This window comes from Cnephaeus nilssonii, assembly GCF_951640355.1.
Source record: "Cnephaeus nilssonii genome assembly, chromosome: 2".
Lineage (NCBI taxonomy): Eukaryota > Metazoa > Chordata > Mammalia > Chiroptera > Vespertilionidae > Cnephaeus > Cnephaeus nilssonii.
Genome location: NC_137073.1, coordinates 102,204,200 through 102,227,080, shown reverse-complemented (window position 1 = coordinate 102,227,080; position 22,881 = coordinate 102,204,200). Strand labels below are relative to the sequence as shown.

At 42.5% G+C, this 22,881-nt stretch overlaps 1 protein-coding gene across 2 annotated transcripts in view; it reads right to left on the bottom strand.

Moving 5' to 3' along the window:
* Positions 1–15,610: 15,610 nt before the first annotated feature.
* The window catches only part of CTNND2 (catenin delta 2), a gene marked incomplete at its 3' end in the record, with an annotated part of 782,663 nt that continues 775,392 nt past the window's right edge, over positions 15,611–22,881 (bottom strand). For both annotated transcript variants that reach the window (XM_079800721.1, XM_079800722.1), the window contains 2 exons: positions 21,606–21,679; positions 15,611–15,871 (listed from right to left, as the gene is read on the bottom strand). In XM_079800721.1, the coding sequence (XP_079656847.1) occupies positions 15,611–15,871; positions 21,606–21,679 (335 nt within the window). The remainder of the gene's footprint in view (positions 15,872–21,605; positions 21,680–22,881) is intronic.

Here is a 22,881-nt window from a genome sequence, read left to right as displayed (position 1 = left end):
AAAACAAATGGCTTTGGCATCCTGGTGGTTATTGGAGTTTGGGAAATGCCTGGAAGGGTGGTAGGCTTGTGAGTTTTTCTTTACTAAATGAGAAACAGTTAAACTACCGAACCTGTATGGGTACCACAGGGTTTTAGGTTTTATTTGTTTGTTTTGTCTCTTCATACTTTAGGTGCATTGAGATATTCTTGGATAAATGCTTATTCCAGAGGAAATAAAGATCTCAAGGATGACGATGGCTTGTAAGTCATGAAACAGTAAAAATAAAAAAGGAATTTTTCAATGGAGAGGTATTGTGTCTTTAAAAAGAGGTCAATACCCGCCAAAGAGAGGCATAGTAGTTTTGGGGGCTGATTTGAAAAGACTTCATGTAAGATTTATTTATTACTTATAGAGTCTTTTTACAACACTCACTTCATAGAATAGAGTCCACTTTTATTAGTGTTATCTCCTCAGATAATTTCTGATCAATGGTTTGAGTAAATGAAGAATGAACCAAAAGAAATTACCCAATGTATTAAATCATCATTTTTATAGACCTATGTATTAAATCATCATTTTTTATAGACCTATACTTTGCTTAAAATCTTTCATAACTCACGTGTCCAAGATAACTTTCCTCAATCACTGCTTAACATTGTACTTGTTTTCATACATGTTTATAAAGAATTCTGTCACTCTGATATGACTATTTCTCAGCACTTGTCTTATATTGAACGATCCTAAGCCAGTTTTCCCAGGTGTCAATTCTCTTGTAACCTTTCTTTTATCCCGATGTTTAGTATATTGGGGGAACTCTGATTACATTGCATTGCAAAGTCCTTGAGAACAGACACCATTCTTTTATTTCTATGTATTTATTTAACCCTCTCTATGGGAAATAATGGATATATATTGATAAGTTGATTGTTAAGTTGACTGACAACGTATCAGGAAAATGACCAGTTGCCTTCCCAAGATTCCAACTCTCTCTGCTAGTTGGTTCATTTTTAGACCCAGCAGAAATAGAATAACAAAATTATATGCTAAAATAAAATTGTTTTATGTGAAAATCTTGAGAAGATCTCTTTCCACTAAGAAAGGGGCCTAGCCTGGCCGGTGTGGCTCAGTGGTTGAGTGTCAACCTATGAACCAGGAAATCACAGTTTGATTTCTGTCAGGGCACATGCCTGGGTTGCATGCTTGATCCCTAATTGGCGGGGGTGGGGGGAGGCATCCAGGAGATAGTCAATCAGTGATTCTCTCCCATCATTGATGTTTCTATCTCTCCCTCTCTCTTCCTCTCTGATATCAATTTAAAAAAACCCCAAACATGTATAAAAAGAAAGGAGTCTCACCAAATTTTACTAATTGTTATAAGATTTTCTCTCACTGTCACTGGTTGTTTTCAAACACTTCATAATGTTGACCTGCATCTTTGAAACACATTGTTTTTGGATGGAGAACTGACTTGAGAAGATGTCTTATTTTAAAAATAGTTTCATTGTTTTCAGAAAACTTGCCCTTTAGACATATTTATCCTAAACAGAGTGAATTAAATAAAATTTGAAATAGAGATGTAAGAATATTTTCTGCAATGACTTAGTGTGTTTCACATCATCTAAGTGAATTATTTATTAAAATGGGCAGGCATGAGAGGAGGTCTAATGGGCCCAGATGGGATGGAGTCTGTATTAGTTTCCTGTTGCTGCTATAACAAATCACCACAAACTTAGTGGCTGAAAACAACACAAATTTATTATCTTACAGGTCTGGAGATCAGAAGCCTGTGGTGAGTCTTATAGGGAAGAAATGTGTTCCTTCTGGAGGCTTTAGGAGAGAATGCATTTCCTTCCCTTTTCTAGCTTCTAGAGGCCTATTCCCCATGCCTCTCCTCTTCGGCCTTCTTTGCACAAACCCTATTCTTAATCATTTTTTAATTGAATTTATTGGGGTGACATTGGTTAATAAAATTATATAGGTTTCAGGTGTATACTTCTGTAATACCTCATCTGTATATTGTATTGTGTGTTCACTCACCCCAAGTCAAGTCTCCTTCCATCACCATATATCCCTCCTTTACCCTCTCCGACCCTACACACTCATATTTAACAGACCAAAGCAGGAGTAATGATTATATACCTTTAATATATCAAGGGCATATACAACCTGTACATGATAACATGAGCTCTCAATTCTGGATGACTTATGAGACAAGACAGGGGAGAACACAAGGGATCCTGGCAGTCTGAAAAATGCCCCATTGTGCGCTCGGCAGCAGGCATGATAAGTAACATAACTCCACGTCTCTATTGTAGCCCCAGAGCAAATGCATTTTATTGATTATTTTTTATGTTTAAAAGTCTCATCTGTTCAAGTAGCATAGTTAATGTTACAAGTACAACCAAAATAAGTTAAAACTCCAACAGACATAAATGAGTCCTACGATATATTGAAAAAGCTGTAGCAAATTGTGGAACTGCAAGTTTATTTATAAATTAGTTGACTTCTCAGCTTTTCATCTTATTTCCTCCATCTCTTAGTAAACAATATAAGTGCTCTGGTCCACTTTAAGAACAATCACTTTCAAAATCATGTAAAAGCTTGATACCAGGGGAATTTCTTCTCACAGTGATTGTCTAAATGTGCCAACTATTTGACAAGAGTTTCTATTGGAATGAGAAAACCTCTGTTAATAAATGTAGTTTTTTAAAAAGTCATTTAAACCCAAATTGACATATGCTTGTCCTATTATCAATAAACTAGAGGCCTGGTGCATGAAATTCATGCATGGGGGTGTGTGTCCCTCAGCCCAGCCTGCACCCTCTCCAATCTGGGACATCCCTCTCACAATCCAGGACTGCTGGCTCCCAACTGCTCGCCTGCCTGCCTTCCTGATTGCCCCTAATCGCTTCTGCCTGCCAGCCTGATCACCCCTTAACCACTCCCCTGCCAGCCTGATTGATACCTAACTGCTCCTCTGCCAGCCTGTTTGCCCCTAACTGCCCTCCCCTGCAGGCCTGGTCCCCCCCAACTGCCCTTCCCTGCAGGCCCGCTCGCCCCCAACTTCCCCCCTTTGCTGGCCTGGTCACCCCTTACTGCCCTCCCCTGCAGGCCTGGTCACCCCTAACTGCCCTTCCCTGCAGGCCCGGTTGCCCCCAAATTCCCTCCTCTGCCGACCTAGTCACCCCTAACTGTCCTCCCCTGCAGGCTTGATTGCCCCCAACTGCCCTCCCTTGCAGGCCTGGTCCCTCCCAACTGCCCTCTCCTGCTGGCCTGATTGCCCACAACTGCCCTCCCTTGCAGGCCTGGTCCCTCCCAACTGCCCTCCCCTGCTGGTCATCTTGTGGCGACCATCTTGTGTCCACATGGGGGCAGCCATCTTGTGTGTTGAAGTGATGGTCAATTTGCATATTACTCTTTTATTAGATAGGATAGAGGCCTCGTGCACGAGTAGGGCCAGCTGGTTTGCCCTGAAGGGTGTCCCGGATCAGGGTGGGGGTTCCCTTGGGGCATGGGGTGGCTGAGCGAGGGGCCTGTGGTAGTTTTCAGGCTGGCCACGCCCCCCCCCCCGCCCTCCAGCGACCCAAGCGAAGGCCCTGGTGTCTGGGATTTATTTATCTTCTATAATTGAAACTTTGTAGCCTTGAGCGGAGCCAAGACTCCTGCTTGCTCCATGGCCGCAGCCATTTTTGTTGGGATTTATTTATCTTCTATAATTGAAACTTTGTAGCCTTGAGTGGAGGCCTGGGCTGGCCAGGGTGTGCAGAAAGCTTGGCTTCCTCCATTGCCAGGGGCAACCCAAGCCTCCTGTTTGCAGCCATCTTGGTTGGATTAATTTGCATACTTGCTCCTGATTGGCTGGTGGGCATGGCTTGTGAGTGTAGCAGAGTGATGGTTAATTTGCACATTACTCTTTTATTAGATAGGATTTTTACGGAATAAGTAAATCTCCATTCATCTGTTATTTCTAAAGGTTGTTCTGAGCACAATGTGAAGTATTTGCACACCTCCCCTGACCTGCTCTTTCGGACTCTTTGCTCATCCTACTTCCTACTTCACTAGGTGCCCAATGTTACTATGTAATTCCTGGACTCTTCAAAGACCCCTGGCACAGAGCCTCACCTGGGCTTTCCCTCCTTACCCTTCTACTGCCTTCCAGCATCTGCCATGAAACTTTGAAAATCTTTCCTTGAGGGCAATGTCATAAAATGCCTTCCGGTTATCATCAATGACCCTTATTCTGTTATTCTCTCTGGATGGCTGGAAACACAAAGCTTTAACTAAAATTCTTTAGGATACAAGTTTCCTAGCAGGTAGTAGGTGTCATGTGAAAGATACATTCAGTTGCCAACTAAACCTTGGAAATTCATAATGCACATTGGCATGAATGAAAACAAAACACCCCAAATAACTTATCTAATGTCATTCAGTATTTCCTATCATAGTGTTCACAGAAACAGGAATGACCTGAGACAACTTCCCCTATAAAAGGAATCATTAAAAAATGAACATATATGTATAACCCATGGACATAGACAATAGGGCTATGAGGGCTGGGGTGGGGAAGGGCTAGAAAAGGTCAATGGGGGGAAAAAGGGGACATACTAGTATGTAATATTTTCAACAATATAGATTTTTTTAAAAATGAGTTCTCTTCGTCAGTGATGAGCAGGCAGTAAAGAGAAGTTATTCAGCTGGCATATCTATTAGAAGGACTTTAACAGCAAGTACTAGAAAACATAACTCAAACTTTGACAGAAGAAGGGCAATTATAGGTTTCTTTTTTAAAAACGTAAGGGTAGATTTGCTTCAGGTTGGGCTTGGCCCTTTAATAACAAGTGACAAGAAAGTCAACTTAAACTTCAGCAGAAAAAGGAAAGATGTTCCCAGGACATGGATGGGGAGGTTATCTTATGAAAATCTGATCATCAAATTTTTGCCTCACAGAGTGAGAATCAGACCTATGTCCCTTAATAGGCTGATTTCCTTAAGGGTCAAGGACATTTTCTCAATCTAGCCACCACTTAGCATGGTGCTTGGGGCAGAAAGGCTGGTTAGAAGACTATTTTAGACTGAATTAATTAGTACATTTGCAGAAGTAAATCAAAGGATTATATTTTTAAAAAATCTGTCCTGGGATGCTTGTGAAGCACCCAGGCCCACTCAAAAGGTGTGTGTTTTGGACCACACTGTGCCAACTGAGGTAATCTGTACCAGAAAAGCTGTTTCCTAACATGCTGAAGACTCTGTGAAAAGGAGCCCAGGGCAAGAACTTTTCAGGATCAATGAGAGAGGGTTCTTGTCCAACTTAACTCTGTGAAGCTTCCTTCTCTCCTGTATCTATCTGCAAATGCGATCCTCGTTGCCTTCCCAAACTTCTAGCTCTTCTCAACTCCACCAGGCTGTGCTCCTCTCCCTGCATACCCTGGGGCTGTGCTGGTGCAATTGCCAGGCTCATCTTGTTCCTTTCCTTTTATGGACCATAATCCCATGCAGCCTTTTGTCCAAACCCTTGTTGCATTTATTCTTCCAGTTGTTTATGATGGGAGGGTAAACCTGGCCTCCTTACTCTCTCTGGGTCCTCAACATTTACTGGGAGTGAGGCTGGGAGTGAGGTTGGACCTAAGGAGACCATGTGAGACTAGACAGAGGAAGCAGAGAATCTCATTGGCTATGGAGTTCTGACTCCTGGATGTCTTGCTCACCGTTTCTCCTGGTCTCTGATGACAGGCAATGGTTATATGTAATTTTAATCCCTGAGGATGTCTTAGGGTGCATTTGTTACATCTAAGTCCGGCCTTCCCAAGACAGAGACTGAAACATTTGGATCCTTAGCTGTCTCTGAGGCATCAATGCAGATAGGTGACCTAGGTCCAACCCACCACCCTCTGCCATGGGATCCTTCAGTTTGGAAGTGAATGATTCAAAGAAGGAGGTTCTGGGTAGAATTCAATCTCCCAGAGCAGATGGCTGCACAGATTTCTGCCTGGTGCCACAGTGGTGCAGTGGGGTGACCTCGGGGCTGTTTCCTCTGTGCCCAAAGGCAGCTGCAGAAGTACCAGTTCCTCCTCGGGCAGCCCTGTGGCTTGATTTCAGGCATTGTGCCTCGAGCCTTAACCTCAATTCTGTTTCACTATCCCTCCTTGCAAATACCACCTTCTTCTCCCTTATCAGCCAGTCAACTACTCTTACATGCAATGTAAAGAGGAATACATGCAAATGTCTGGGTGGAACATCATCACCATGAATATCCCAGTGAGATTTTTTTACTGACAGGCAAAAAGTTACTGTGTTGCACAAACCTATGAAAGGGGCTGAGAGATAATAAAAAAATCAACAAGCAAATATATGAATGGGCTATGAACACAAGAGATAAGACATTGAACAAGCTAGCTGTTGCTTATCCTGGTAGCAAATTGAGGGTGTTTTAAAAATAGTGTCCAAATTCAAAACCAAGCCATTATAAGAAGTGAAAGCTTTGTTGAGCTTTTTGTCATGTGAGAAGCAAAGCTGTAGGTAGCAGGGACCTTAGCAATCCATCTAGTTCTATACTCTTATTTTGCCAATAGGGGAAACTGAGGCCCTCAAGGTTACTTATTAGGTAGTGACAGAGTGCAAGTTTAAGAGGTCGCCCCATAAAGGACAGAGCACTGTAACGACATCAAGAATGAGATGCTAACACTTCTATGATGTGTCCATTGTGATGAGTAAAATCTGGAAGATATTTTACAAGCCAAGGACAACCTGGCTCCCTTAGGCTGCAAACAGCAAGTTGAATCCTATTCTCCACTAGTCGAATTGTTAGACTCTGAAAAGTTGCCTGGGTTTCCATAGCTCTCAACAGTCACTCTCCTCTTAAAACGTGGGACCTTAATGAAGGCCTGCAACATCCAGCAGATTGCACTGATGGGAGGCGGGGTTGAAACCAGTGAGATGCAGTGCAAGCGCAATTGAAAAGATCAAATGCATAGATGCAAAAAAGAGGGTCCTGATAAGAGTAACTCGTATCTCCAAAAACAAAAAGAAGCAAAATCCTCCAAAGCAAAAAAAACCCTAGCGTTTTAGTTGCTTGAACTTAGAATTTAAAGAGTGTGATGTGACTATTGACTAAACTAAAAGAAAGCTTAGGTTGAATTAATCAGGGCTCAGCGTCCAAGAGACCTAGCGAAATAAACATCCAGGGTGAACAGGTACAAATTCAATACAAGAGGGAAATTTTCTGCTAATTACTTCATTAGACTGGGTTTCCTTAATTTGGTGTGTGTTTCTGGTAGGGTGTCAGGGATGCTGTAAACTTGATTCTGCTTTGGACTAAGGCCCCTAAGCCTCACTTTAATTAAAGTGTTTGAGTCCAAAGGCCAGCATGACTCTTCAATTTCCATCACTTACTGTGTGACCTTAGAGAAGATATTTGATCTCTCTGAGCCTTTCTTTGGCTCTGAAAACAAATATTTTTAAATATTTTTAAATATCAGGGTTTAAAAAAAATCAATGTAAGAAATGCACAGCAAAGCCCCTTGTGTGGTGCTTGGTACATGATAATTTTTTAAAAAGTCTGTGTCTTAGAGCTTTCCATTCCTCCATGTATCACTCATTCAGGGTTGGGCATGTGACCCCATATTGACTATTGAGATGCCCTGAGACTTTGGCAGACACTTCTTGGAGTTATTCTTGCTTAATGGATTTAAGTTGAGATGACAAACTTCCTGGCGATTCTATTATCTCGGAACCTGAATATCACAGCCAGGACAGCTGGAGAGGGAGTTGAGAAATGGAAAGAAACAGGCTCGTGATGACTTTATCTGAATCCTGAATCCAGCCAAGCCTGAAACCTGCTGGCTTCTGGGCTTTTCATTCGCATTGTAAATTAATTCCATTTGACTAACTGCAGTCTGGGTCAGGTTTAGTCTCCTGCAACCAAAGTATTGGGGCAGATGCAGTCCTGGAGAGAGACAGTCTCACATCTTTATAGATCTCTTATTATTGCTTAGTGTGAAGACTCTACCAGGCAGCTACTCCTGTCTTCCTTGCATGAAGCTATGGAGCCACTGAGAACACCGCTTACCTCCATCATCTCTGCGTAGAGTGCAGGGCAGCCAACTCTGACACATCAAGGAGACGCTGACCTGAAGTTTACTTGTTATTCTTGGCGGCTCCCAGCTTACAGACAGTACCTTTTAAACCCCAGCTGTTTCTTCTTTAATTCTCCGCCCAGGTGCCAAAAGCCTGATCAATAATGAACACCTCAAATGTCTTCAAACTTAATTTAGCATCTGGCCTGAGGAGGTAAATGCCAGGTCTGAGTCCTATGGCAAGCAAAAGTTGGTACCAAAACAGAAATGAAGAGAAATGCTCACTTACAGTGTGCTAGTATATTCACAGGAGTTTTCCTCTCTCTCTCTCTCCCTCTCTCTCTCTCTCTCTCTCTCTCTCTCTCTCTCTCTCTCTCTCTCATAACAGAGTTGCCCTCATCTGCTTGTTAATTAAGTTAACCTTGTCAAACCTGTGAAAAATTGGCTTAAGCTGAAGTAAGATTACACCAAATCTGTGTTGCTATGACTGACGAGGTTGTCAAGGTCACTGCTGGCTCTTGTTGATGGCGGCTTCTCTAAAGACCTCTGGAATGCTTCTCAGGAACTCTGAGGAAAGAGGCGGTTCTGTTGATTGACTTGAACATGAAGAGGAAAGAGGCGGTTCTGCTGATTGACTTGAACATGTAGGTTGATGGTGTAGGTGCCTGAGGAAGAGCTTTAGGGTCCTACTGGATTCTGTAGATGTCAGTCATTCAATGCTGGTGTCTTCCCCAGAGGAGCCTCCTCCCTCTGGTAGAGGTTATAGAGTTCCTCTGTAAGCATCCCCATCCAAAATTTGCTTCAAATATTGAGGTTGATGATTGTTCATGTACCAGAGAATTTCAGAGAAGGCTTAAAGTTCACTCAGAGGACTTCCAGGAAAGCTGGGTGGGCACAAGCCCAGTGTGCAAGCTGGGATCTTCCTGTTGTCTTCTCCATGGCCTCAAGATGGGCGGACGCCAGGGCTTTAAATACAGTTCTCTAAGGCTACTTTGGCTGCCATGACAAAGTAGCACAGACCAGGTGGCTTAAACAACAGAAATTTATTTCCTCACAGTTCTGGTGGCTGGGATTTCAAGGTCATGGTGTCAGCAGAGCTGGTTTCTTCTGAGGCTTCTCTCCTTGGCTTGTAGATTTTCATCTCCTCCGTGTCTTCACATCATGTTCCCTCTGTGCATGTCCATGCTCTAACTTTCTCTTGTTTTAAGAACAGCAGTCCTATTGGACGAGAGTCCTCCCTAATGACCTTATTTAACTTAATTTCCTTTTAAACAATCCTATCTTCAAAACTGGGGTTTAGGGATTCAATTGATGGATTTGGGAGTCATATTTCAGCCCCAAACAATCCATTCCACACCTTGGTGCTAACTGAGCAAAGCATGTGCCCTCCTTTGTTGACTCATTTCTCTCTCTCTGAAAGTTATGACCATCTTTCAAGGAAGTGTTGAGACATGAGACGGCAAGCCCACGAGGCAAGGCCAGAATGAGACCTCAGAATGGTGACTCAGTTCAGAAAGTATGGGCCATGTGAATGGTGAGGGGGATGAGGGATTAGCTGGGGCACTATGAGAACAGCTTCTCACCATCTCCCCTCAGAGAATCCCAGTCTCCAGGGGTCCCCTCTGGACATTCACACCTTGACTTCCACCAACACTGGGAACTTTCATCCACCTCTGACATAAGAAGACCAGGTTGCAAATAAGCTAATTTCTTTGTATGAGACAATAGAAAGGCCCGAATTATGATTGTAATTCCAGTTACTGAGCAGAATTTAATCTAAACTATGCTAACTAACTCGATGAGAGAATCCTTTCACAATGTATTGGTATATAAAATTGTCACATCATACACTTTAAGTATCTTACAATCTTATGTGTCAATTATACCTCAATAAAGCTGGAAAAGCTTTTCAAACTCTTGACCTTTTGTTATACATATTCCTTCCACTTCTTATTCTTTTTGTTTTATGTGTACTTAATCTTTTCCTGGCTCCACCTCAAGTTGCATAAATATTATTAATTAACAAATAAATGTAGCAAAAAAGTTTTTAAAAAAATCAGAAATAGGCATGAACATTGCCACCTGTTCAGAGATTCTTCAGGATACTACTATAGAAAAAATGAGTTTTATTCTCACCCCCCAATGAATTTAATATAAGCTAGATTATTTTAGGAATTTAGATATAGATACAGCAAAAAGCTATTTTAAGACTTTTTTTTTTTGGCCTGGACTCTGATAGTATAGTGCTATAGCAAAAGCCAGATGTGGTAGACAGAGTGGAGGCCTCCCCAAAGATGTCCTAATCCCCGGAACCGGTGGACATGTTACCTTACATGGCAAAATGGACTTTGCAGATGTGATAGTATACTCTAACGAGCTTGATGGGGATATTATAAATGTATCACATGGGTCCTTATAAGAGAAAAGAGGGAAGCAGAAAACAGAGGGGAGCGGGCGGGGATGTGTGTGTGTGAGAGATTTGATTGGAGATCCACCTGCTGGCCTTTAACATGGTGCCAATGAATACAGGTGGCCTAGAGAAGCTGGAAAAAACCAAGGAAGCAAATTCTCTAATAAAGCCCCAAAAGAACACAACTCTGCTGGCCCATCTTGGACTTCTGACCTTCAGAGCTACTAAATTTCTGTTTTATAAGCCATTAAATTGATAGTAGTTTGTTATAGCAGCCATAGGGAACTGATACACCAGGGTTTTACCTGAAGCAGCCAGAATCAACTGTATAACATTATGGTGGGACACAGGAACAATGACCTCAGTGCAGCCAAGGTTGCAACCAGTGTTCTCCTTCTTCATTTTCCTAAAATAAAATATGCAGTACAGGTCATTGATGTGGCTGCCTTCCCCTGCTCTGGGCTGTTCTGGAATCCCAGGCTCAGTGGTGATGGCCAGCACTACCCCACACCCCTTAGGAAGCTACCGGTGTTTAGGAAGAGCACTTTTTCCTTGTTATACCTGTTTTCCAAGAATTTTTGCATTGTGCCTTTTACAGGATAACTTCCATAAATGTGGGTTGAATGAGTGAATGTTAATTACACATTTGTATGGCAGTTTACAATGTCATAAGCAGTGGTGTGTTAGCACTGGCCTTTATCGGCTTGCAAGAACTGATTGTTAAATTTTCAGGAATTTGCAAGTTGGTTGTTAGTCATTATTAAGTATCCTATATAATAAAAGGGTAATAAGCAAATAGATCGAACAGCAGAACAACCAACTATTCAAAGTATAATATGCTAATGATATGCTAAGGCTGCTCAACCACTCGCTATGACGTGCACTGACCACCAGAGGGCAGTCAACTGGTCGACCAGTCGCTATGATGTGCACTGACAACCAGGGGTCAGATGCTCAGACTGGTAGGTTAGCTTGCTGCTGGAGTCCAGACTGGACTGAGTCAGATGGGCTAGACATGCCCTGGAGCCCTCCTGCGGTCCCTCCCTGGCCCGAATGCGCACTGGTGGGGTCCCTCAGCCTGTCCTGTGCCCTCTCACAATCCGGGACCCCTCAGGGGATGTTGGAGAGCCAGTTTCAGCCCTTGGGAGGGCACTAGACGCAGGGCTCATGGCTAGTGAGCGCTGCTGCAGCAGTGCGAGCTTTTCCGATTCGGGACTGATTGGGCGTGAGCCCACAGCAGGCACAGAGGGGCCGGGATGAGCAGGAGAAGCAGGTAGGAGCTGCAGGCTGTGTTGGACTGCAGATTTTGACCTGATCCCGATCCCCACAGGCCACCTAGAGGGATCCATCCATGCACAAATTCATGCATCGGGCATCTAGTTAAATTATATAAACTTACAATGAAATGAATGATAGTGAAAGTAAAGGTAATAAATATTCAGAACCCATCACTACCTAATTATTCCACTGCATTTTACTATTACCTATGCTCTTGAAGTTATTTACATCTATTTTATCTGTATCTCGGAAAGGAGAATATGTCTGTTAATGACCATCACTTCTAACTGAATTAGTGACATCATCTTGGTAGCTTGAAAACTTGGTGTGTGCACTAACAGCACAGAAATTGGCAAATATTATAAACCAATAATTTTTTTTCTCTGAGTCAGTTGTTAAACATTTACTAGTATAACACTGGTCACAAACCTAACCAGATCTTCACAAAAACTGTCAGATGGCATTCTTGCCCCCAATTTACTAACAGGGAAAGAGAGACCCAGAAGTTACCTAGCTTACCTAAACAGGGCTTCTGGGTCCTACCCTCATATTTCCACCATTTTACACAGATGTCACATCTATGGTAATTGAATTGCTTCTCAGTCTTTTGGCTAAGATCAAGTAGTAGTACAATAATTGAGACTAATCAAGTAATGAATTTTTGAATTGATTTTCACTTTTTCTATAAAGCATTACTCCTTAGAAAAGTAATGGCAGAAATATAGTAGATTAAATGAAAGGTCACCAGGAAAAATACAGGATGCCCAATTAAATTTGAATTTCAGAAAACAAAATAATTCTAGTGTGGTGGATGTCTTGTATTTTTATTTGCTGAGTCCGGCAACCTCAAGGAAATACCATGTTTGCATATTAACAATTAGGAAGAGTTCTTGCTTTAGCCCCATTACTTAAAAAATCTCTCTCTCTTTACCACTTTAGTCAGCTCTCTTAACTTTTACTAGGGTCAAAATTAATTGCATAAAATTGCTTATGATCACCTAGTAACTGGGCTAGCAACTTTGAACTCCCAATGAAATTATACCTAAAAGAGACTGCCAGTCTCCTTTCTGACTTGTTAGACATCTCTAAAACAGTCTAAAACAAAATAGAACCATCTAATAATACAGTTTTCTTTGTCCATTTATGTCCATTTCATGACACAGTTTAGCAGCCATTTCCTTCTAGGTCCTAACAGCACACTCAATGCCACGAGCACACTCTGGCACCAGGTCTGTTCTTGCCAACATTTTTTTTTTTTAAGTTTAAAAACTGCGAAGGTAAGTAAAGCTGCCTTTCGGAATCTTAAGTCTTGAGTGAACAGAGTATCTGGTTGGGATATTTCCCTAATGGAGCTCATGAATGTGTCTGGACCAGTAAGGCAATTGTTGAAGAACCCATTATAGCACCTAGCCTTGGACACCTGGCGATTGAAGCTGGAGCTATTGCTACAAATGCTTGGATGCTCTTTATCTTCAACAGGACCTAGGGACCAATGTCAATGAGTTTCTCAGGAGCTGTGGGGCTGGGAGTTATGGAAACGGAGAAGGCAGTGCTTATGTAATTCTGTTTCTTCTACCTGTAGCTCTGATGCCAGAGGCCCCTGACTGAATTAGCTCATCCCAGCCTGGCACAATGCTCTCAGAGCATCACCGACAGCAGAGACATCCTGGTCTTCCAAGGGGTTGCATGCAGAGACTCAAAATCATAAAGGGAACAGGAAGTTGTTGCCAGGAGGACTTTTTAACACATGCATGAATTTCCCTCTGCACAACTCAAACCAGGGAATATGTCCTATTGTTACTTTTGAAAAAGTTAAACCAGCTATTTGGTAATTGACAGTAACGTCTATACCACAATGAACTACCTCTATGAACTTTACTATCTCATTCTATGAAAAGGACGAAGTGGAAACATTGTGTTTGAGGCTACATATTTATTTCTCTCTGTAGGGACTTAAGCATTCCTGGGAGGGAATCCAGAAATGTAGAGTCCTATAGTAAACAGCCCAACAGGTCCAGCATGTAGGCAATTTGTAGAACAATTCATATGGAAATTTGTCTACTGCTATGTTCTGGGAATTAGCTTTTCAGACACAAAAATAGGCATGAACAAAATAATCTTTTGGTTGTTTTTAAATTTGGGAAAGGAAACTGTGACTTTAGACTTTGAGCTGAATTAAACTATGTAGAGTGAAGGGGAGCAAGTTTTAAAGGAAGATGGCAGCCAATTTCTTTTGTTATTTAATTTTTATTTTTTTTTCCAAGAACAGTTAACATTTACTAGGCACCTATTGGCCTCAGTCACTTGCATCTAAAGAGCAAAGCTAATTCACCCACAGCCCGTGTTCTTTTAAATGGTTAGCCTTATTTCTTAGCTCTGTTAACCACTATTCTAACATTTGCTTCAAGTTCAGTTTTAATAATCTAATCCATCATTGTCTACTGCTCCCTGTGACATGAACAAAAAGAGTCTGGGGAGGAATAAGGTGAGCAGTTTACATTTTCTGTGGATACTTCAAGTAATTGGCCCCCAAATGAAATTATTGAGTTGGCCACGGTTTATCGTGTTCTAAGGGCATAAAACATGGAGGGCAATGGACCTGTAGAAAGAGTTGGCATTGGAGAATCTGTGAATGTGTGAAAATCCTATAACTTCACTTCAACCGGCCTAATATCCTGAGTCACTAGATGGTCAGAAGAGTAGATAGAGTACGAAAGGAACACACGGATGTACATTTATACTGAAAACCAGAAACAGTTTGTACAAGATGAACAGCAAATGAAATCGCTTCTGTCAAAATATAACCTCACACAGGTCATTTTTGTACATACATGGACATACACACACCCCACACACGCACAGACACACGAGCAAGAATGTGTATTTTGTAAGATAGGTCCTTGGAAATAGACATTCTTAGCAAGTATGGATGACAGATCAATTGTAATTTATTTTCTTTGAACACTGTATCATCATAAAGAAAACTGGTATAAATGAAAAAGTCTATTTCAAATATCTACATCTAAAATTTTAGGCAGTGAAAAAGCACTTTGTTGACAAGGAGTGTGGAATGATGTGTGTTAATTGTCAGAAACTGCTGAATGCCTTGCTTAGTTGCCACAAACAAGTTCACATATCAGAACGAACAATACTGCTAAATATTCCTTTTTTCTCCATTTTTTTTTCTTCGTTAAAACATACCGAGAGAAAGAAAAGAAAAGGAAACTGGAAATCCATACATCTTTCAAACGTTTGAGATTGAAGCAATATTTAGAACCATAGATGAGGAAACACTGCGGCATCGGTGTAATATACACAACGCGCTTCTCTTCTTTAATCTGTAATGTACATCAAATACTTTACAACAATGCATTAACAAAAGGCAAGAAACATCTTGCTGTACAGAGGGACCCCAATGCAACCGGAAGCCTAGAATCACAACGGATGGAGAGAGGAAACAACGCGTGAGAAGCCGTCCTTGGAGAGTGTGTGACCCGTGCTGCCCGCCTCTGTGCTTATGACCTCCGCGCCCCACCGCCCCGCCGGGACCGCCGGGACCGCCGGGACCGCCGCCTGTGCTGTCTGCAGCCACATTCAATACCCTTTCATACCCTACAGCTCAAACTGGAAAGGTGTCGCACTAGGTCGTCACCTTGAGGATCGCTTTAGCTTTCTATTGACGCCCACGTTAACGTTCGATTCGTTTTAGCTTTCTAAGATAGCTCTTCGTATTTCCTTACTGGTTATCACAGCCTTCCTACGGGACAGGCTTTAGCAAACTAAATTTGCAGGGGGAAACTTAAAAGAAGCAATGTCTCGTGGTATGCATGCACATGCACTGTTCCCGGAGCGCCTCGTGCCGCCCGCCTCACACCCAGGAGTCGGGCGAGGCGGGGTAGTGGCTCGTTTCATAGTTCAGTTCACTGTAGGGACGGGCAGCTGAGTAGAAGTCGACATAGTTGCCGGTGGACTTGAGTCCCAGGTGCATGGTGTACTCGCTGGCGGGAGGGCGATGGTGGACCTGGTCCTCGAAGAAGGACTCGTCGTAGTTTCGCGTGGAATTCTGAAACGGCTGGTAGGTCTCGTAATCTTTCCTGCTGGGCTCCTGTGGGACTGGCTGTGCAGAAACCTGCCCGGAAAACAAGACCCACCTGGGTTAGTTCGTTTCCCCTGGATCCAACCTCCTCCTGGATCAAGGCACTCCATGCTCCTCAAGGTCAAGGCTGGGAACGTCACCCAGGCAGTAACCAGCATGACATGTCCCCTAATACCGCCAACTATTGATGGCCCTTCTTTAAAAATATTGGTTACAGGGTCCACATGCTACCATTCTAGAGCATGAGTTTGAAAAATTATTATTGTGGTGAAATATGCATAACGTAAAATTGACCATTTTAACCATATTTAAGTGTATACTTCAGTGGTATTAAGTACATTCACAGTGTTGTGCAACCATCACCACCATCCATTTCCCAGACTTCCATCATCCCAAACAGGAACTCTGTCCCCATTAAGCATAACTCCCCACTCCCCACTCCTCCAACCCATGGCAACCATCATTCTACTTTCTGTGTCTAGGAATTTGAACATCCTAGGTGTCTCATAAAAGTGGAGTCATGTAATATTTGTTTTTGTGTCTGGCTTCTTTCACTTAGCATGATATCCTTAAAGTTCATCCATGCTGTAGCATGTGAAGGGATTTCCATTTTTTAAAAGGCTGAGTGATATTCCAGGTATGGAGATACTGCCTTTGTTTATCCATTCATCTGTTGATGGATGATTGGGTTGTTTCCATCTTTGGACTATTATCAAAATGCTGCAATGAACATGTATACCAGTATCTGTCGGAGTCCTTTCTTTAAGTGTTTTTTTTTTTTTGTACCTAGAAGTGGAGTTGCTAGATCTTGTAGTGATTCTGCTTAATTTTTTTGAGAAATCACCAAACTGCCACAGCTACACTATTTTACTAGATAAGCTTTATAAATTACAGAGGTATACATGAGATGCTATAGAACACAGTAGTTGATTTTTATCCTCCCCGCATTTTCTCTATTATTCCTAGGAGCTGCAATCCCAGACAAAGAGTCTTTGTTTAGTGGGGAGGAATCTTCAGAATTGCCAGTTCAATGCTCCCCATTTGCACTCTTGTCCTCTGAGGTTACTGTCTGATTTAGGGGACCTTGAACGTTAAAGGGATCAGAGGAGATTTTGAGATATGTGAAGTCAAGAATTAGTTCCCTCTGCTTGGCATGTTCATAGGTTGATCATCAGCATTTGTATGCGAGAGGCCTAGCTATCTCCTTCCTTGCTGGGGTCCCTTTCTAAGACAACGCCCTTAAAGTGAGCAGAACCTCCCAAGGCGTGGGGTGAGGGCCAGACCCACGGCCAGGGCACACAGGCAGGCACCAAGCTCTGTTCACATGCAATAATCGGGGAGGAGGTCTGCTGTGAATGATAAAGAAACAGTTTGATCATTTTCGAGCCAATTCAGTAATTCCCTATTCATTTAACTAAGGTTTAGCATGGTAACATCCTCTAGAAATTGGTCTTAGTTAATAGATAATGATTTGCAATTAGCACGTTGTGTGTAAATGAATGCTTCTAATGGCCTTCACATAATTCTTCTCTCAAGTACACAAAACTCCCTCCTCTATGTAATTGATTTATTCTAGTAATCAACCTGTTCTCCAAAGGGGTGAACTTCATCACAGCTGCCATCCAGGACCTGCCACACTTCTAGTGAGGGGTGGTTGAATGAGATTTCTGTCCACCTGTGCAAGTCTACAGGCGTAGAGATTTGTGAATCTCAGAGTCAGGTCATGAGAGGACATTGGAAATGAATCTGCAACATATATGATTAAATGCTGCTGAGACCAGGTCTACCAAATGACTTGGACAAGCTCTTCTTTGAAGAGCTGTGAGGTGATGTTGAGCTTCTCCACTCCAACACAGTGCTGCTATCCAAGCATAGAGCATTCAAAGGGTTAGCGTTGGGAGGTTTGGAAAAATTATACAGGGAGGAAACTAGAATTTACTGTGTTGCTTGTTGCTATTTCAGTGGGCACTATATTCAATATTTAACAGAATCTTCTTTGTTTAATCTTCAAATAGTCATACACATGTATGTATACAGTATATGTATGTTTATGTCTTTCTATATCTATCTCCTCCCCTCCTCCCTTCTTCTCTCTCCTGCTCTCTCTCAATTTTCCTCCCTTTCCCTTTCCCTCCCTCAATTCTTTCCTCCCTTCCTCCCTTCTTCCCTTCTTCCCTCCCTCCCTCCCTCCCTCCCTTCCTTCCTTCCTTCCTTCCTTCCTTCCTTCCTTCCTTCCTTCCTTCCTTCCTTCCTTCCTTCCTTCCTTCATCTGTGTCTATCTAAAAGGCTCACATTAGAGCACCATTGGCACAGAGCAGGGAAAATGGAATAAGAAGGCAAGATAACTATGTTGGCTTCTTTACCTCTTCCTAGATGGGTGACCAAAGGCAAACATTACTGACCTGGAATGCCAATTTCCTCATTTCTGGGGACAATATTTTTTGTCCTTCCCACCTGGCAACGAGATGGAGGAAACCAACTAGGAACTCAAGAGGCTGTTTTGTTGTCATCAGTAATAATTTGAATCAAAACACCAAATCCCTTGGTTTCTAGTTTATGAACAAAAATTCTGTTGCTATTTGGATATAGCAGTTAAGTCTGCTAGTTTTCTTTATAAGGATGGAATGGACTGCTAAAAGCTCAGTAGAATTTTTGAAGTGTTTCAGTAGTTAACTCTTAAAATTATGTCCATAACCTGTTGACTCCAAACATAAAAACCAAGGATCACAAACCTTATTTCACACTAATGGATATTTCTTCTAGGAGCTTTGCATTCCCTGAAAATGAGACTGGAGTCCTAGGTAGTCACAGGGGGAGTGTCATAGCTGAACAGCAACCTGGCTCCTTTTCCTCTGAGTCAGGGAAAGTCAGTTGTTGCCCAGGCCCCGACTTCATCGGGCCATGCATTGATTGCTGTTGCCTCATTCTCACCTCTCATTGTTTTTTACCTTATTCTAGAGATATACCTAAAACCAGTTTCCATTAGGGAATCATTTCTTCTGTGAGATGAGTCACTGCCCAGCCACCTCTGTGAAGCTCATGAGGCCTAGTTGGTGCCTACAACACCCAGGAGACTAGACTGCTCAGCAGAGGACAAGCTTTGACATTGAAACTGAATGAACCCAGAGCGTCTCTCCTGTTTAAATGGTTCAAGATGGCTTTTTACCAGTTGAGAGGTTGTGAGGTCACTCTTGGCTCAGGAAACTTCCCCAAACAAAAGCATTCCATCTGGTGGCCAGCCATGCCCACGTGGCCAGAGAAACCAAATCATGGATGATGTCTACAGGTGTTCTCTAGACCCACCCAATTGGAAGAGAACCAGGTTGTCTCCTCTTTCAAATGGTTAGGATGGTCAAACTTAATTTAGTTCCCAAGTGGGAACTGCAGGTACAGCCAAAGTTTATTTCAATAGCAGTCTGAAATAAAACACTTCATTCTTTTCTCAAGTTCATTGGCATGTCACAATGATTTCCTTGAAAAATTTTAAGGAAAAACCCCCACTGTCTTTGACTGACATTTTATGTTTCTTGATATTAGAATGGTGTTAACAGTCTAATTGCCAGCTTCCCTTTGCTGAACTGCTCAGGGAATAATGATGGCACTAAACTATGGCCACAGGACGCAGCTCTGCTGGTGGCCTGCTGACAACATCTCCCCTGGGCTGACAAGTGATGCAGGGTTTGGTATCCATCCCTGCTGGGTTTCAGCAGCATTCACCTGAGATGTTGTGGCCTTGACATTCACACTGAGGCTGAGTTGAGTACATTCTGGGGCACCCTGGGGAAAAGGCTATAGTAGGCTGTGCTCTCTCTTGTAGTAGAGATGCCAACTTAGCACATTAATTCTAATTTGCTTAAGTGCTCAGAAGAGGCTTAGGTGAAAAGAATGTGCCCCTAGAACCATTATGGACTGTCCTCTAAAGCTAGATTGCAGGCAGTCCTTTGGAGCCTCATGCAGTCACACTGAAAGATGCCAAGGGCCTCTGGGCCATACGAGGGTGTTTCTTCACTGCCAACAACAGCAGAATTCCAAAAGAAAATGGCTTGTGTAGAATAAGTAGATTCTGGGGACTGGCTTCTCTTGATCTACCTAAAGAAAAAACTAACCTTCCACTCTTGGATGCAAATCAGGGTCCTATCACATCCTACAAGCATCTTTAAAAGCTGAGGACAGTTTGCTCACTGTACCTGATATTTGCTAAAAGAAAAAAGGGTTGATTTCCATAAACAGAATTGGCATTTCCAATATATTTTGTTTCTGTTTTCCTCTACGTGTGGGCAGGCATGTTGACATGTAAATAGTTGGAGCAAACTCCTGGTGACCTCTCCTCTAGAGCTCATACCCTGACTTATTTATTCAGTTTATTCATTGGCTTTTTTTTTTTTTTTTGCTTTTAGCAAAGGCTAGAACTGAGGGAGGTCAAGTAGATATTAGCCATGTGTCAGGCAGGCTGGAGGGTCCAGGCATTCACTGGGGGGTTGCAAACAACACCAGATGTTTCAGGAGTGGCTGTGCATGAACTGGAAAATTGAGGGCAAAAGGATAACACCTCTACCCACTCTCATTTCTCCTGTTGATGGTTGATTAGAGCAAAAAATAATTTCAAGTCTAGGAGATACTTTTCATGTCCTCCTTCTTCTTCATTGGAAATGGTCCGGCACAGGACATTCTACCTGCTAGAAGGGGCCCCTTCCCTTTTCAGAGATGCTGCCCTGCTGGGTGTTGAGAAATATCTACAAACAACCCATTGGCCTCCCATGTTGGCTTCCATCTGGATATTGTGATCAAGCAAACAGGCTTCAGGTTTATCCTTTCAGCCCAACTTTCCTGATGCCTGAGAGGAGAGGAATCTAGCACATCAGCAAGAAGCCAGTTCTCGCAACAGATATTAGTATCCAACAGTTACAAGCATGTCATTCATTCCATAATGAACACCAAAAAGGGAGAAAAGTATGAAGTTGTCCATCAATGAAGAACCACAGGCTGTGCCTTTCGGCTTTTATAGTCCCAAAAGAACCATGGAAAAAAGGGACCTTGATGAATGTTTGTAGAATAAAACACATACATACAAACTTAGATCAGTTATTTAAGTATTGACCATCCCAGAGCTCCTTAACCCTGAATGGACACAAAATCACCTGGACATCTGGATGAAATGTGAGTCTGATGCAGACAAACCCTTGGTTGGGGTAAGGGTCAGAGAAGAATCTCTGCCTTTCTCACAAGCCCCCAGTGATGTTGGGACTGCTTGTTCTTCAACTGGACTTGGAGTTGCAAGGCACATTAAAATGCATCCTATTTAGTTGTTCCTATTGAAGTTGATGTGTCTATCTCATTAGCAATGATCACTCATAATGAATGCTTTCTTCTGAGTGAGAGTTGGCTGGGTTATAGGAGTTACTTAATTCCTGTCTAGTAATTAGACAATTTGTCTAGTAACCGGCATCTTATGCTCATATAATTGGGGCTTGCCTTATTTCTTTTAGTTTTGCATCATAGTAGGAAACATGCTTTCTGCCATGAAATAAAGTGTGTGGTTGTGGTGAAATCTAAGACTCTTTCCAAATGCGGGGCTGTTCTAATGACTGCCACCTCCCGCATAGAGACTGGGTGACGCCAGCGGGAAGAGTAGCAGGGAACAGTGCTTTCTTTTCGTTGTTGTTCTTTATGCCTGTGAGAAAGAAGTTAATGTATTTTACAATTCCAGGACAGCTGACATGAGTCGAAGGGGAAAATGAATACTACAAACGTTCTGTGTCTCCTTTACCTGGTTATGTTTGATGTCTTCAGTGGGCGCACCATATGAATTCCTATACAAAGTTGAAATTCCAGTATTTTGAGCTGAAAGCAAAGGGAAAAAAATGTATTAGCAAAGAGAGCAAGATTTCAAATGGAGGACTAATGGTTATCGAGGCAAGTTCTTGCCCTAACATGCTTGGTTTCTCCTGGACCATTCCAAGTGGAAGAAATTCTTTGGCCTCGAACACCTCACTTTGCATACAGATATTAAGAAAGAAGCACAGCTCTCCTATAAAATCCCCATAGCATGGCAGCCTCCTGCAGTAATGCTCAGATAGTAGACAGGGTCAGGGCAGGTGCGACAGACAGATGGTCATTTTGAAAGTTTTATGGCCTTCCTTCCTGGTGAAAATGGGCAGATAATAAAAGCTTGTCACTTGCACTGAAGCATGCCGGAATCTGTACCAGCAGCTTCGTTTTTAGCAGGAGAATGTCAAGAATGAAATTTCTAATTTGAGTTCACAGAAATGCTTGGGCATCATTCAGACTGTTCATTCTCAAAGGCTGGAAGGACAGGTGGGAAGCACCACCTGCGGGTGCCCTGCGCGTCTGGGTGGCCGTGGCTCAGGAATCCTGTTAGGCACATACAGGAGCCCCCTCTGTTTGGTGAGAAGCCCAAGGTCTAATTGAAAGAAAGGGAAGTCTCTTCCAAATGCCTGGGTAGGGTGCTCATTTGCCCACTTCTTCACCTGGAAGCCTTGAGGCTCGTGCCACAAGCCCAGAGGAAAGGCCCCGGGCACTGCTCCCTTCATAGCAACTATAAAGTCATGATTAAAGATTTTGAAAAGCTTTTTCTTTTCTAGAGTGTCATTGAGTATAAAACACTCTAAAATACAGAAGGGTTTATCTTTTGCTTCCAGTATCTATGGGATAATGAGATAAGATGACACACCATCCTTCTGTCATAGAGACAGGCCACTCTAGACACAAAGTCAGTGTAAGCTACTATTTCACCCCTGATTATTACTATAAGCATATAATAGCTGTGCAATAAAACTCCTCTTCTGAAATTTTACTGGAGGAGTGAAGGCTGAGAGCCTATTTTCAATTTGAAACACCACTCAGATAAGACTCTGGTTGAATACACATCACTCCAGTCTCTGTATTGCTGTGAAAACCATCATCCCTCGCCTGGACCACGGCTACAGAATCCTCCCTGAAGGCCCAGTTTCCATTCCCAAACCTGCTCCTCTGTCCATCCTGTTCCCAAGCTGAGTAATCATCTTGTTAGACAAACTGGATTA